We start from the raw sequence: 17,508 nt of genomic DNA, 5'->3' as shown, positions 1-17,508 counted from the left end.
AGTTCGGATCCACTTGCATTAGAAGACTGGTACTGCTGATGTCAGCGTCAGTGGGAGGAGCTTCTACCAGAAATTGTAGCTGGAGCTGGCTTTGCGTGTGCACGCGTCACTGGATGGAACAGGCATAAAATCAAAGAGAGCGCAGTCCCGCTGATGGTGCTGGAGGTGAGTAGAGTGCGCAGCTGTTTTTGTGTGTTGCTGCAGCAGCCACATCACGGCGTGGGGCCGTTTGAAACAGCAGGTTTTTGTGCGTGACGCTGCTGACTGACACAAAAGCCTCTGAATATCCCACCATTCAGAAACGATAGCATGACATCAAGTCCGAGGTCTGAGTGGAGCATCAGGGCCCTGTTTCAGGAAGCCGGTTTAGTGCAAACTCTGAGTAAGTATACCCTGAGTTAACGAAAACTCTGGGTTTTCGGTTTCACAAAGCGAGTTTAGATTAATTCTGAGTGAGTTATTATGACAACACACTCCGTGAAGCTAACCTGCCCCCTAGCAGGTTTACTTCAACTAACCCTGACCTTCTCCGCCTCTTTGTCGGAAACCTGACAGTAGGAAGTGTCAGACATGGCTTGCTCCTTCCTTGAAGAGCCAGTAGATGTTGAAGCCCAAATTCTCCGCAGAGCTCTCCGCCGGGAGAGAGTGATTAGAGCGCGTTTGGACATTTTATCATTTCCTGATGATTTCCTGTGTGAACGTTACCGTTTTTCAGCACAATCTATAATTTATTTGAATAACATCCTCAGGACTAATATTGCTCATGTGACACATCGCGGACATTGTCCCAGTTCTCTACATATTATTTGTATTGCACTTCGGTTTTTTGCAAACGGGAGCTTTCTGTATAATATTGGTGACGCTGAGCACGTTTCCAAGGCTACCGTCTGTCGGGCAGTCAGGAATGTTACAGTTGCACTGAAACGTCTCCTGTACTCGTTTGTGGTGTTCCCCGGTCATAGACCCACAAGATTTATCAACGAGGGATTCCACAAAATTGCAGGTAGCAGGATGAACGAAACTTAATTCATGATGTGGTGATACTTGAACTGCTACTTAAATGTTACATTTATTCCCACGGTTCCCAGGCGTGATTGGCTGTAGAGATGGCACTCACATTCCAATCATTGCTCCTTCAGTAAATGAAGGAGACTATGTGAACAGGAAGTCTTTCCACAGCATTAATGTGCAGGTACATAGTTCCCTGTAGCATTTCAAACTAACAAATTTCATTATAGTAATGGATGCTAATTTGTGTTCTCTGCACTGTGAAGATCATATGTGATGCTGCCAACATTATCACAAATGTGGAAGCCAACTGCTCAGCCTCTGTGAGTGGTGGTGGTGGTGGAGGACCCCCACCTGTTTTTCGGGCCTCCACTTTTTTTCTAGTGGCTATAACGGGTCGCATATGAGCATACAGACTAAGCAAATATGTACTTGTAATGTGCTCAGATAATTTCAATAAGTGCTTACAGAAAGAAAATTAATGTAGCCTCTAACTGCAATTGATTTACATCGGACAAACAGACCAAGCACTATGGCTCATAATACAATTACACCTTACCTGTTTGGACTATATTTTTATATTTCATTTTTACTTGCTGCCAGGAACGTTTGGGGCCTGTTGGGTTGCACCTGCGTTCACATCACATCACAAAATAAAATGTATGAAATAAAAAATAAAATATAATAAAATAACGTGTTAAATGGGTGAGAAATCCCTAGATCAATGTTTAAATTAACACTCACGCATTGACTCTGTCGGCTATGTTTTGCCATGCATGCTCTCTTTCTTTTGCAGCTGAGGCTGTGTTACTTTTTTCCCGCAAAATTTGCATGTTATCTGCATATACTGCCATCAGAATTTCGGCCTCAAGCGCTGTAAAATACATTGACCGCGCCTTCTTTCCCTCCGTCTCCATGGTGACTCGCTTAATCTGCGCTCCACTAATCAGGGCTTTATGTATCCTCGTGCGCGCGCTTAATTTGGGGTTAAAGCAACTCCGCGTTGATTGAACTAATTGTTATCAGCCTTTCTGAAACCGAATATTCCGAGTTGGACAGTTCGGGGTTACTCAACCCTGCGTATCATTTTTAACTCTGAGTTTTCTAAACCGGCTTCCTGAAATAGGGCCCAGGTGTTGTCACCGGTAACACAGTAAAATGGACCGTGACAGTCATTTTATGAAGAGTTTCAATTTATGGTTCATGGCGCTTGCACACAAATTAGACAAAGCTAAACGTTCACGACAACCACGAGCTCAGACTGAAGTAACGACGTCTCTCGTGGTGGTCCTTTGACGGAGCGAGCAGTGTAAACACGTCTGCACAGACACGCCGTACACTGCTGCACAGACAACTGGATGATGACATGGTGAAATAAATCCTGCATGTAAGCTTTATGAACTCTTTCAGTGAAACACTGAGTGACGCGTTTACTGGCGCTCATAAATGTAAGTGATGATCCAGTGATGAAGGACCAGAGCTGTGCTCGAACCAGGACTCACCTGCTCCGGAGAGAGAGGCAGACACTTGGGTTTGCAGTTTGTTTATTAATGTGACTGACATGTATTTTACTTTATTTCCGGTTGTGTTATATGGTGCTCGCCTGTATTTATTATTGTGGCAGTGACAAACTGATGAGGCTCCGCGATTAAACGTCACTGAGAGCGGAAGCCCGGCTGTCACATGCTTGTCGGTCCGCCTCCCCCGTCCTCAGTCGGAGTCTGGACGCCGAGCAGAGAGCATGTCTGGGTGCGACCGAGTGATCTTTGAGGCCACTAGGCTGCTGTGCGCCGCCGGAGGAGCTCTGCGGCTCCCGCAGCTATACGAGGAGCTGCGGCGACTCTGTCGTGTCTCCGAGGAGCTCCTCTGCAAGCTGGTCTATGGGCATCCCCGCTTCCTGCTGGTCCGTGGGCCGGAGACGGATGGCTGGCTACGCCCCGAGGACTGCACGGTGCTGGCGCAGACGTCACTGCGCGTGTGCGTGAGCCACCGGCTCGGGGAGCCGTGCGCAGACTGTGACCAACTGCACCTTTGCAGATTCTACATCTACGGAACCTGCAAGTTCGGCAAGGGCAGGTGTGTGTGTGTGTGTGTGCATGCGTGCGTATGTGTCTCTCTCTCTCTTTCTCACACACACAGAGGCTGAACGAAAGTTAAGGAAATGAAACAGAAACAAAAGTTTCCGCCGCAACAGAGACATCCTTATCTTCATCATCTTTATCATCCACACATCATCCTTATTACCATCTTCATCATTATTCTTATTGTTGTTGTTGTTGTTGTTGTTGTTGTTGTTATTGTCGGTGGTGGGTGTTGTCTCTAAAGCTGACAGGAAACAAGCTGACACCTGCTGCCAGACGTCACTGTGACGTCAGCAACCAGCTGATTGTCAGATGAGTTTTGTTTTCTTGAGAAATGAGACCACAGGAACAGGGGCGGATCTAGAGAAATTTTCTTAGGGTGGCAAAGAAATCAAATGGGGTGGCAAAATCAAAGCCTTTTTTTTTTTTTTGTTTGTTTTTTCTCAAACACATATGCAGGTGGTTACGTATGGTTAAAATCAAATGCAGTAAGTATACACGTTTTTCATATAAATATAGTCTATAACTTAATTATTGTCTGTAGCCCACATAATTACACACTTTAGTTACATAAAACATGTGAGTTTTGATGTTATGTGCTGTATAGCCTGTATAATAAATAAATATGTAGCCCAATAAGTATAAAATCCAGAAAGCTACACAACATGGGGCGGTTCATTTACAAACACAAGTCTAACTTAAGTTTCACACTGTTTTTTGTTAGAAAACAATCACATTGTTAGATGCTTAAATTACACACAATGTCAGAAATCTGCACTGTCATGAAAATTTAAACCTAATTTTTCATGATTTGTTGGATTCACCCACTGAGGTCTGAAATACAAACGGCCATTTTTGACTCCTTTTGAGTTTACATTTGTATTTCACCCTCAGATTGTTTCATTTTATTTTTTTCCCCTTGCCTTGTTTGGTATCATTCTTTTTTTCAGCTCATCTGAATTTAGTTGTTTGTTTTTTTTTCCACTGACATACTGCATTAGTATTACTGATCTGAAATCACACAAAGAACTTAAAATCCTAGTAGTATTTCTTTACTGTAAAAAAAACACAGACATGTTGAGTACATTTTTATAACTTGAAATGCAAATATAAAATGTACATTTTGTAAACATAAACAACAATTTATCTATAAAAATTATATTAAACTATATTATAAAAATGCAGCCAATACACCTGCCGTTTTGTTTTTTCATTTTTGTACAACCATTTTAAAATATTACTAAAACTAAAATGAGAGAACAATCAGGTATTGCAATAAGATGTGTGCCAGTAAAAAAAAAAAAAAAAAAAAAAAAAAAAAAAAAGTTTGTCCACCAAAAGACAGAGGAGAACAGCACAGGGATAAACCTGCAGGCCTGACAACAGGAGGTGTATCACTCCGCTGGTTTTCTACTCAGTGTTTACGTTCCAAATGTGCCTTTGTGACATTCATTAGTGCCCTCACTGACACATAAAACAAAACAACGACTACACAACACACTAAGTATACACTCCACACTAAATGTCACAAATCTCCCACATCTTAAAACTCTCTCGCTCGCTCTCTCTCGCTCTGTCTCGCTGCCGTTACGTCACTCCCAAAACTCTCCCCTCTTCCTAAACAGCTGTTACGAGTTCAAAATTGGGGATGGAGACAAGAGGAAAAACCACAATAACAACACTGGTCCGGCCGGGTTAAGTCAAACGATGATTTTAATAGTCACACGCGTGGGAGATGGACACTGTATGCAGACAGCCTCAGATCTCAAAATGGTGGAGCATTGATCAAACTCTTATAGCCTCTGGTGTCCCCACCTTATCATAAAAGCCTAAACATTCACATGCTTTCTCTCACACGGCGCCTAAGCTACGACCTTGGCTCCCTGTTTATCTGCTCCTGCTGAGATGGGGCAGAAAACTCCAGCATGTTCCGTTCTCTTCTAATCAGACAAATAAGGCGATGACTTTCTGCGAACAGTATTTCTTATAACATCATAAAACAATATCATTCATCCACAATAAATCAGCAGTCTAATGTAATGCAAATCAATTTAACGAATGCAATAGTTATCAGCTTCTTCTAATTCAGGAGAATAATGCAAACTAAGACTACATAATAATTCACAGCCTTTAATTAGGGGTATAACATGGCATAAAATAATATTATAATTTAACACAACCAAATCCCACGTGCTGACTTTTTTTTTTTTTTTTTTTTTTTTTTTAAATTGGTCGACATGGTACGTTTTTCCACCGATAGGAAACATGTGGCTTTATTTCTTTCTTTACGGTTTTCGTGCTGTCCTTAGAAAACGCTTAAAACACACACAAAAACGTGACGACAGTATTTAGAAAAAAGCGTGGCTTATATATATTATCATAATTCTGGATTTACTGGCCTGTAATTAAAATGTAAAAACTTTGAAGTCCGAACTTTCAATGAGGGCTGAAATAGAGACTGAGCGTGGCTGCAGCTTGTTGCTATGTCAGCTTACATCAGTCATGTGCAGTGGGGCGGTCCAAGCCTGTTTGGCGCCCTGGGTGGACACTCCCCCCCCCCCCACACACACACACACACAGACAAAACATATTAAGTATTGAAAAAAACAACTCTCAAATGACATCCTGTACTTGTGTACAACTTAGCTCAGAGAATAACTTCACAGCCTCGCCTCTGTCAGTGCGCCCCAGGGTGGCTGTGGCTACAATGTAGCTTGTCATCACCAGTGTGTGAATGTGTGTGTGAATGGGTGGATGACTGGATGTGTAAAGCGCTTTGGGGTCCTTAGGGACTAGTAAAAGCGCTATATAAATACAGGCCATTTACCATTTATTGTACATTAACATAAAACTGTTGTGTGTACACACACACACACACACACACACACACACACACACACACATATATGAAGAGAGAGAGAGTATGCATAGTATGCAAACAGCTACCAAACAGCCATCATAATTCGTCATACAATGAGAACAGGACGAATCAACAATTAACAATGACTAGTTAATATTAAAATCTGTAACATAATGTATTGTTTGGAGTTTAGTCTGTTACTGTTACTATTTTTACCATTTCTTCTTGGAGCAACTGTAACGCACATAATTTCCTTAGGGATTAATAAAGTATTCTGATTCTGATTGTTTCAGGATGACCTGCCATATCCAATGACACATCTGCTTACCTGCATCTTTTGCTCGTTTCTCTTCCTCTTCTTTTCTCTTTTTCTAAACTGAGCACCTGATGACTTTGAACTTTTCTTGTCCAGAGATTTTACACAACCCAGGATTCAAATCATGAATACATAATGGGCTTGGATTTACATCATTGTGAATGAAATGTGCTCTATTTGGAAGCAGCAAGGCTCTCCTCCCCTTTCGACGGGTTGTGTGTGAGACTTTAAATCATCAATCATCAAACTGTAAATATTAAATTGTTATTGATCCCTTTACCCCTGGTCCTAAAGTGTATATTTATTTTCTTACTCTTTATATATATATATATATATATATATATATATATATATTTATTTATTTTATTTTTTTTGTTTACTTGCACTGCTGTAACTGGAACCTCGTCGTCTCGTCTCTCTATATACTGGCCTGTATGTAGCGGAGATGACAATAAAGTTTACTTTGACTTCAGCAGCGAGCAGGCGCACCGAGGGCTCTCGCGCTCACTTTTCATGTATAGAATTTCGAAAAAACATCGGTGCAAATTATAAGTCTGTATCATAATGTCTGGTGTTTTCGTGTTTGTTGGTTTGCTTTTGTGATATCCTAAGACTAAGGAACCACGGAGACCATGTTTAGCTCACAGTTACTTCTTTATTAAGAGAACCGGGACATGCGCCCCACAGAGTGAAAGCTCTCCAACAACTGTTGCCCCCTGGTGGACAAATCCCTGCCACAACATAACATTCCTCCCCCCTTAAACTGGAACTACTCTGTAGTTTTAATCACTACAGAAAATACCCATAAACAAAAACTTCACCTTTATAAAAATGCAACAACCCCGTCCCCAGCCTTTATTTAAATTTCTTTAAAACCTTTAGTCCAACAGTCTTAGGTTAACCTATAACAGTTCACCGTAATCACGGCACAAAGTCTCTCAGGTGCTCCGGCGGTCTCTTGGTTCTTTGCGATCGCCGTAACCCAGTGGCAGGTGATTCCAGTGAATCACTACTCTCCATATGTGGCTTCACCACTGGTGTAACTTGCACCTCCATGTGTCTCTCATCCTCGTCTCCTGTCTCAGCGCTGATGTTTGGGGCTGCCTTTGGGGGCTCGCCTGGGTGGCCTTCAGGCATTCCTGCTGCCAGGCACGGCTCCAGGCGGGCAAACAGCTGATCGACGTGACGCCTCACCACTGTCCCATTGCCCAGCATCACCAAGTAGGAAACAGGCCCCGTCATCTCCTGTATAAGTCCTGGTATCCATTTGGGTCCTCTGCCATAGTTTCTGGTATATACTGTGTCTCCAATAACAAACATGCGCTCCTTGGCATGTCTATCATGATACAGTCTTTGGCTATCTTGTTTTGCTGTCACTTTCTGTTTCAAGTCAGGGTGTATGAGATCAAGAGTACACCTCAACTTCCGGCCCATCATCAACTCAGCGAGAGACTTCCCTGTTGTGGACTGTGGTGTGATTCTGTAACTAAACAGAGCCCTGTTTAACTTGGTTGCCAGTGTGTCTCCAGTACTCTTTTTCATGAGTTCTTTGAACGTTTGCACTGCTCTTTCTGCTAACCCATTGGATGCTGGGTGATATGGAGCGGAGGTGACGTGAGTGATTCCGTTCTTTGCCATGAACTCTTTAGTTTGTGCCCTTACAAAACACTGGGCATTATCTGAGACCACCATCTCAGGAAGGCCGTGCGTGCTGAAACAGTTTCTCAGGCAGTCTATGGTTGCAGCTGCTGTAGCGGATGGAACTGGATACACATCTAACCATTTGGAGTGGGCGTCCACTATTACTAAGAACACTTTACCCAAAAACGGGCCAGCATAATCGATATGTATCCTTCTCCAGGGCTTTTCTGGCCACTCCCAGGGGTGTAGCGGTGCCTCTTGCGGCCTGTGTCTATGTTCTTGACATGTACTGCAGGACCTCACCTTGTCTTCAATGTCATTCTCCATATGCGGCCACCACATGTAGCTTCTGGCCAGGCCCTTCATGCGGCTCATTCCTGGGTGTGACTGATGTAGCTGTTCCAAAAGGGGGCGTCGACATCGTTCTGGTATCACCACCCTCGCCCCCCACAGCACACACCCATCCTGCACACTCAGCTCCTGTTGTCTCTGTCTGTAGGGCTGAAAATTAGGATGCTGCGTAGTGGGCCATCCTCTCAAAGCATACTCACGCACTCTGGAGAGTATGGGATCTTTGGTTGTCCATCTTTGCAGCTGCTCAGATGTCATCACGCCCTCCTGGTCCTGATCTACCATCAACACTTGGTCCTCAGCTGCCACCTCTTTAGGGAGGTTCTCTGGAAGAGGGAGACGACTCAGACCATCAGCATTACTGTTATTTTTGCCTTCTCTGTATTTAATGATATACTCATAGGCTCTTAATAACACCGCCCATCGCATGATCCTCTGTGATGCCATCTGAGGGATGGCCTTCAACTCATGGAACAAACTTATCAATGGCTTATGATCCGTGATAATCATGAACTTCCTGCCGTACAGGTACGTATGAAAATACTGTACACCAAATATTACAGCCAATCCTTCTTCATCCAGCTGTGAGTAGTTTTTTTTCTGCTGTATTCAGGGTACGCGATGCAAACCCAATGGGTTTTTCCTGACCATCTGGCATGCGGTGAGCTAGTACTGCTCCCACTCCATAGGGGGACGCATCGCAAGAAAGAATTAAATCCTTTTGCTCATCATAGTGTACCAATACACTGCTTGACTGCAACAGTTCCTTTGATTTGCAGAAAACCTTCTCCTGTGTTGGTCCCCAACACCATGGTTCCCCCTTTCTCAGAAGCTTGTGCAGTGGGGCCAACAGTGTGGACAAGTTTGGCAAGAACTTATTATAGAAGTTCAACAACCCCAAATAAGCTTTGAGCTCTGTCACTGATTTTGGGGGTGGCGCCTCCTGCACTGCTTTCACTTTTGCTGGCACTGGATGTAAACCGGTCTTATCTACCCGATGTCCTAAAAATGTCACTTCCTTCTCCATGAATTGACATTTGCTCCTTTTTAAGCGCAGGCCCGCCTCCTCCAACTGCTGCAGCACTCCATCCAGTGTTTGAAGATGTTCTTTGTCATTCTTTCCCGTCAGGATGATGTCATCCAGATACACTGCGACATTGGTCAGACCTTGCAACTAGAGCAGGGCGATATGGCCAAAAATATTTATCACGATATATATTTGAAAATTTGCGATAACGATATAACCGACGATATAATTGATGCGAGACAAAATACAACTCCACAACATTACTAGCGCAAAAAGACAACCTTCCATTTATATTCACTTAAACAAGAAGCTGGTTTTTATGTACATTAAAGCTTTATAAAAATGTAACAGTACAAATGCAAATTGCTTGCTGAAAGTTTAACCAAAAGGCATTTCCACTAGAAATGGGCTGACATGTCCTGAGCATAACCATGTATAATATCCACTGAAGTTAAAAAGAGGTGCTTTGCAACATTAAACTGCAGTGTGCAGTACGCATTTTTCGGACCATAAGGTGCACGGGATTATAAGGCACATTAAGCGAAACAAAGCAGTCAGATAAATCAAACTTTATTAAACTCATTCTTCTTCCTTCCTCCATTTCTGTACCATTGATTCCTTAATGTTGAATTCTCTGGCAGCTGCTCTATTCCCATGTTGTTGCAGTATATTAATGACTAACCTCGTATTGTGGATGGATTATCTCAGTTGTTCTCCTGACTGAAGTTTGGTCCGTTTACAGCATCCTGCCATGCGATTGCATTTGTCTCTAACCATGAAGAACCTTCACGTTAACTTTTATAAGTGGAAAAGTGTTAGTGTTCGTCTTCCAGCTTCACTGTTTATGTTATGCTAACATAGCTGTGTCGCTAGCGATCACGTAGCACATCATTATATACCAGCTAGCCCAACTTCAGTAACCCTACAAACGTCACTGCTATTTAGTTTCCTGTCTTCATTTATGTTGGAAGTGATAGCAGAGCTGTACGTTTGATTTTTTTCAGAAATCTCTCAGTCAGAACATGCAATATCATGCTTAGGTAACTAGCGAAACTAGCGAGCTAACTTCCGCTAGCTTCCTGCTAACTTCTAACTCCGTTAAATGTAATAACTTTTGTTTTCATGGATGCCTGGAAGTTAAACTTTATAGTTACACCTCGTAAAGCAGCAATGCTGATCGTTTTATTAAAGATGAAAGAATTTAGACAGTTTTTAACTCTAAGTGATGCTGCAGTGTTGTTTGACCTGAAGTATACGGAGTTTAGGACCCAGATTACTCCCAGATTTAAGAGCATCTTAGTCCGACAAATACGACAATAACAACGGCCGCTTGCATGTTCTGCAAAAAAATGTGCTTTGTTGTGTATCTGACGGACAAACACCAAACCAGTTCCACATCACGGAAGTTGCACCATTTTTACAAACCAATTCTGGTTCATCTGTTTCACTCAACAATCGGCCATGTGCGTATGTAAACAAAGGCACTGCGCATGCGCGTTTTACTCCCATTCTATCGCGATATTTCATTTTCCTATCGTTGCCTAACATTATACCGGTATTACCGTGAACGGTATAATATGGCCCAGCCCTACTTGCAACACACTCTCCATGGTGCGCTTAAAAATGGCAGGACTTGAACTCACACCAAATGGCAACCTGGTGTATGTAAACAAACCCCTGTGTGTGTTCACTGTGACATACTTTCTAGATTCCTCATCAAGTACAACCTGTTGTATGCGTGACTCATATCTAACTTGGTGTATTTTTCTCCTCCCGCCAGCCCCGCTATCATGTCCTCCATTCGTGGAATGGGGTATTGTTCTACAGGCGACACCTTGTTAACAGTCAGTTTGTAGTCACCACAAATTCTGGCGCTGGAGTCTGGCTTTAGTGTGGGTACAATGGGTGCGGCCCACTCTGAGAATTTCACTGGTTGGATGATCTTCTCCTCCAACAGTCTCTCCAGTTCCTGCTCCACTTTCTTTTTCATAGCAAACGGAACTGATCGGGGCTTATAGAAGCACGGTTTGGCATCACTGGCTACATGTATCTTTGCTGCAAACCCCTTCAGCGTTCCCAACTCATCCTTAAACACTGTTTCATGTCTGGCCAGTATCCGCTGTAAGGCATCATCTCTGCCTTCTATCTTATGTACAGGTTGCCAGTCTAATTGGAGGGCCTTAATCCATCCCCGACCCATCAAACTAGTTCCAGCCCCTTCAACCACCACCACATCCAGTGTTTTCTTACTGTCTCTGAATTCCACCTGCACTTGGGCTGCTCCCCACACGGGTACCTTGTGGCCTCCATATGTTCTCAGTTTGATTCCACACTTGCTTACTTTGGGCGCATTACTGCCTTCAAAAAGTTTTTTTTTAATGACTCCTTCGACATGATAGTGTAACCACAGCCTGTGTCTACTTCAAATGTCACATTCTGTCCATTTACTTTTAGCTTCTGTCTGATGGGTTCTTCCCTTGGGATGCTAATCTCCTCATGCACATTATACATAGTCACACTTGCCTTTATGTGGTGCATTTCAGCTCCTTCTTCCTCACTCTCCACATTCTCCTCTTCCAAGAAATGGGCTTGTTTACCTTGTCTGCCACGCCCTCCTTTTTGTTCCATTTTCATTCAGCAGACCCTTTTTATGTGTTCCACCTTTCCACAGTTGTGGCATTTTTCTGAAACAAACCTGCAGTCCTTGGCCACATGATTTAGCCCTCCACATCTGTAGCACTTCCTGACAACCTGTTGTGACGTCGAGCCGCCGTCCTCCATCTTGTTCACCGCTCCTAATCCTTTAGTGAATCGCGACTGTTCCGTCATGCTCTTCAAATCCACAATGTCTCTGTTAGCAGCCTCCATTGCTTGAGCAAACTTCAGCGCCTTTTCAAATGTTAGCAAATCCTCTGCTAACAATCTGTGCTGTATTCTGTCGTCGCTTATTCCACATATTAAACGATCCCGCAGCATCACCGTCAGGGAGTCTCCAAAGTTAGTCCTGTGCGAGCTTCCTTAGCTCCGCTACATAATCGCCCACACTTTCCTCCGGCCTTCTATTCCGTGTGTTAAACTTCCACCGCTGCACAGTTTCACTCGGCTTAGGGTGAAAATGATTGTTCAATAATCCCACCAACTCAGCATAAGAACGATCCCCTGGCTTGACCGGACTGAGTAGGTTCCTAATCAGAGCATAGGTCTGTGCCTTCCATTTCCACAGTGTAACATCCAACCACCTGTGTAAAAAGCGAAATTCCCATGGTGTTGTTCAAAATGTGCTCTGGCACAAGCATAACCATCGCTTGCTACTGAAAACAAGAAAAAAGCCGGTCCCGCTATGGGCTGAACCATTTGTTAATGGTGGAGGGGAGAACACTATGCAATATATTCAGTTTTAGCATTTATATTCACTGTAACTACGCTCAAACTGTTAATGCTATCTTATTTTAATAAACAACACTGTCATATGCAAAACTGGGGTGGCACTTGGGGTGGCAAGGGATTCTTTTAGGGTAGCACTTGCCACTAGGAAGTTTCACTTCCTACGTGTTTGCATCACCATGCTAACTGATTCTGCAGACGATCATCACAAACCAGCTTCAGTCCTGAAAACACTCACCTGCTACAGCATGCACCACTGATCCATTATCTATCTGTCTGACTGATTGATTGACTGATGGACTGATTGGTTGATTGACTGGTATTGACAGCGGGGTGAGAGGAGCTGATGGTAAATGTACCTCCTCACAGGAAACCATGTCGATCATCCCACGACCTGCGGTCTGATCATAACTCCAGGCTGCTGAAAGAGTGCTCGCTGCAGCAGCTAAACGAGGACGAGCTCTTCCTGCTGCTGCTGCTCAACGACCCGGCGCTGCTGCCCGAGGTAACGCCCACACCTCACTCACCTGACGTCACAGGCTGTTCCTCAGGAGACGTGCTCAGTGTTAGCAGATGAAACGACTCTGCCCTTTACACAAGAAACGCAACTGTGCACAGATTCGTGGGACGCTCCTGAAGAAAAAAAAAAGTGAATAAGAAAGTGATGAAACGCAGCATGTATGAGATCACCATGGCAACAGACTCACCATTTGTTTGCCTCACATGAGGACACAGAGCTTCTTTAGTCACGTAACATCCACAGAAGAAGAAACTGAAACTGAAAGTAAAACAAAAAAAAACAAAAATCAAAAATCAAAAATGAAAATCGAAAGTTGGACATGACCGAGGATCCTCAGGTAACCAGAAACTAATGCAGGGGGGTCATTTTACACAGCGGGCCACATAAAGCGAACTTTGACCTTTTAAGTGGGTTGGACCAGTGAAACTTTTGTCAGTGTTCTCAGCAGGGCTGAAGACCCGACTCCCGCGTACTGACCCGCCTTTCCCTGTTAATGCCCTACCTGGCCCCCTGGCAAAACTTTGCTAGACCCGCCCCTGAACAGTTACCAGCTGTCAGCTATGTAGAACAAGATCCTGGTGTTATTTGCCTCTCAGAAACAGTTCAAAACTTCCCTTCAAATCATTCCTGTCACCTAAAAGGTAAACCTGTTTCTCCACCACCTGTTCAACTCTGATGATTCAGTAAGGACATCTCCTGGTTTCATCTTCACCACATATCCAAACCAGCAGCTGTTACAGCTGTGGCTCCAACAAACATCAGCTGATACTAGAAATTAATATTAAATAAATTCTAACAACAGCTGATCAAGCTTAAACGTGCTGCTGTTGTTTAGCGCAACATCTGGTGGTTTCCTCTTTCTGGTGCAAAGTGGGCCAAACAGGTGGGCCAAAGAGAGATGAGACTTGAGACAGAAAAGCCAATCAGCTGATCATTGATCAGTTTCATGGTTGAAGTAGCAACATGAGAGGGAAGGGGAGAGAATGAGAGAAGAAGAGGCAGCTGACAGCGTAAAGACACAGTATAACTCCAGCGTTGTCTCTTTTTTCATTCTAGCTGAAGTACGGGACAAATCGCGTTCCTTTTCACCGCAATACGGATGTATTGTAATTGGTCCAGCCCAGAGTAGATCATGACCAATTGGCCAATCCACCACCTTCCATTGTTTACAAAACAAACAAACAACCCAAAACAAACATCGGCCCATTAAAAGCGAGAAATCACCATCCACCCATCGGGCAAATGGAATGCCCGATGGCCAGTCCAGCTGTGACTGGCATATGAATGTATCTCACGGGCTGTAAGTTTGACAACCCTTACTCTAATCATTTATGTATCCGATTTAGCCGAGTCTGCATTTACTTCATCACTTCAACATTTGTGACGTTTGTGACAAACACTGCTTTTAAGGGACTTTCAGTAAAAATGTGATTGACAGCTGGATCCTTAAAAAAATCACACACACTCTCTCTAACCCAATCATGAAGGCTCTGTATGTTTTCTCTCTCTCTCGCTCTCGCTCGCTCGCTCAGGTGTGTGTGCACTATAACAAAGGCTCGGGGCCTCACGGCTGCTGTAGTTTCCAGGGCGACTGCACCAAAGTGCACCTGTGTCAGCACTTCGTGCAGGGTGACTGCATCTTTGGAAAAAAGTGCAAACGGTTGCATGCCGTTGACGAGCACGGGCGCCACATGCTGGAGGAGAGAGGACTGAGCTGTGACATCATCCACAACCTGCCTTCCATCTACAGCAACATCCACCAGCTCAGAGCGGCCTCCACCTCCACCACCTCCATGGGTGAGACTGAAGCCTGAAACAGAACCTGCTGATCCTGAGAACCTTGACCGTCTAATCACTGTGAGGATAGAGGAGGAAACCTGCAGATCAGGAAAAGTCAGATCAGTATTAGAAATCTGCTCCATAAAGAGGAGAAAATAATTCCATAAATATGGAAGAAAAAAAGCCTTTTATACAAGCGACTACTGCCTCACAGACACAACAATGTCTCCTCACTGAAGTCATAATTGCCAAAAATATAAATAATGTTACGAAGCTGGTGTTTCAGTGTGATAATCTGATAATGCTACACAAATATGAGGAGGTTATCCATAAACATGACACAAGATTCAGATTTCATACATGGCGTTCAGTGTCTATGTGTGTGTTATTACCTGATTACATGTTACTGACGTGAACACAAGGAGGCGCTCTGTACCGTGACTTCGGCTCTTTATGTTTCAGACATTGTTCCTGAGCCGTCTCACTCTCTGGAGATCTGCCTGCACTTCTTCAGGAACAGATGCAAGTTTCAGGGTGAGTTCTCCTACTTTCTTCATGCGAGGATCTGATTGGCTGAGAGGAAACGGCACACAGGAAGTCTCTTTCAGCCTCCCGCTGTGCACTTAGTCGTGTGCATCCAGTAGGTGGCAGCACAGGGTAGAAGTACAGACTCCAACATGAAGCTGACTCACTCTTTATAAATAAAGATTTATTTGTTTTCTCACTAAAACCTAAAATATTTTTCGTGCCTTGCTGGCATCTGATTGGTTTCTCTGGAAACATACAGTTTAAAATATCAAATTTTCTTTTATTTAATCTTCTTCAGTGCAAATATTTAATGTATATACATGACATCATGTTCAAAAGAGTTGAAGTTTATAAATTATAATTTATTCAAATTTGTCTTCCTAGATAACGTTTTCTGTCAAATCTGCCAGTGGGGGAAAAATGTATTATTTTGTGCTCATTGTTTTGATTTCCTTTATTTTTCATCTGTACAGTCCTGTTTGATTGTGTTATTTATTTTTAATTATTAATATTTTATTATTAATATCATTTTTGTTATTTTGTGATTGTATGATTGTGTGATTTTTATGATTTCCTGCTGGTTGCGCTGAGTTTTCTGTGGGCGTGTTCGTGCTCATTGGCCTCGCCTCAGTCTTTCGGTCTCTCTGCAGACTCGTGCCTGCAGGTGCACTTCCACCTGCCGTATAAGTGGGAGGTTCTAGATGGCAGCACCTGGACGGAGCTGCAGAACATGGAGGACATTGAGCGAGACTTCTGTGACCCGTCCAGGACTGAGAGGTCAGAGGTCACAATGAGTGCAAGTTGTTGATGTTTTTCATGCATCAGCCACTCACAGCTGCCATGTTTTTCAGCGCTGGTGTTCAGACCATCGACTTCATCACGATGACTCGAGGGATGCAGCCTGTTCGCCGTCTCTCCACAGTTTCCTCCGTGAAGAAGCCGTTATACTACACACTGACCACCAAATGGCTGTGGTACTACAAGGGGGACCATGGGAACTGGGTGGAATATGGAGAGTTGGTGAGTTGGAGCACCTTTAGGATCACTGTGTGGGAGCGAGCTGTAGAGGAATACAGAAAATGTTTATTTAGCTCCAGGTCTGATGTCTGTCTCGTACGTCCTTCAGGATGAGAAGCTGCGCTCCACATCGGAGACATCCTGCACTCTGGAGAAGAAGTTCCTGTCTGACAGAAGAGCTAAAGTCAGAGTGGTGAAAGGCTACAGAGAGTACATCATCAGCTTCAAAGGTACTACTTCCTGTCACCTGCATCCCAGGTGTAACTGTGAGTTAATGAAGTGGTCAGGTTAGGCCCAGAACAAGTCCAGCATCCCTCCATGTGGGGACTCACAGTTCCACAGTGAGTGCCACAGTCAGGGCAGGAAAGTCAGAGGTGACGATTCCAACAGAAACTTCCAGAATCCCAGAATGAAATTTTGGGAATGTCCCAGACACAATGGCATGCCCTGATTCAGCACATAGACACATCCCAGCCTTTAGGCTTCAGGTCCCAGTGTGTTCCTCTGTTACCGCTTCCTGATGGTGTCTAAGCATGTTCTCTCTCTCTCTGCAGACATGTACCAGAGGAACCACAAGCACAACACCAAGAGGAAAGTCCGCCGTCGCCCTCGCTTCGTCTCCCGGGAGGAGGTGGAGAGGCAGGTGCCGGTGTTAGGAAGTCAAATGTGACCCGATTATGTTGACTGGACCAGGCTGGGTGCCTTATCACAGTAGCAGGTGCTGCTGCTCAAGATTTCATCACTTCCTGGACGTCTGTAAATGATTACTGATGCATTCACTGAGCATGTTAACCACTTCTATTATTTTCTGCTTCTCTGTGTGTATGTGCCTGTGTGGGGGAAATTTATTCTACCTGTATTTCTATTTTTGTATGGGCTTTAGGCAATATAAAGCACCTTGAGGTCACTGTTGTTAATTTGGTGCTGTAAATAAAATGGAGTGATTCTTATTGGAGCCTTTTATTAATGTCTTTAGTTTGAGCTCTGTGGCTCTCT

At 43.8% G+C, this 17,508-nt stretch overlaps 1 protein-coding gene across 2 annotated transcripts; it reads left to right on the top strand.

Moving 5' to 3' along the window:
- Positions 1-16: 16 nt before the first annotated feature.
- parp12b (poly (ADP-ribose) polymerase family, member 12b) lies at positions 17-17,462 on the top strand. 2 transcript variants are annotated; one of them, XM_004564917.4, is made up of 10 exons: positions 29-165; positions 2,419-2,539; positions 2,633-3,084; positions 13,038-13,173; positions 14,721-14,985; positions 15,430-15,501; positions 16,146-16,272; positions 16,347-16,515; positions 16,622-16,742; positions 17,067-17,462. In XM_004564917.4, exons 3-10 carry the CDS (start codon positions 2,750-2,752, stop codon positions 17,180-17,182), a joined length of 1,341 nt encoding a protein of 446 aa, XP_004564974.1. In that variant the 5' UTR covers positions 29-165; positions 2,419-2,539; positions 2,633-2,749; the 3' UTR covers positions 17,183-17,462. The 2 variants fall into 2 exon arrangements, with proteins under 2 accessions (XP_004564975.1, XP_004564974.1); XM_004564918.6 differs by lacking the exon at positions 2,419-2,539 and having other exon boundaries at positions 17-165.
- The last annotated feature ends 46 nt before the right edge of the window (positions 17,463-17,508 follow it).

The sequence above is a fragment of the Maylandia zebra genome, linkage group LG17 (genome assembly GCF_041146795.1).
Source record: "Maylandia zebra isolate NMK-2024a linkage group LG17, Mzebra_GT3a, whole genome shotgun sequence".
NCBI lineage: Eukaryota > Metazoa > Chordata > Actinopteri > Cichliformes > Cichlidae > Maylandia > Maylandia zebra.
Note: the sequence above shows the minus strand (reverse complement) of the source record. Positions and strands in the feature narration are given on the sequence as shown.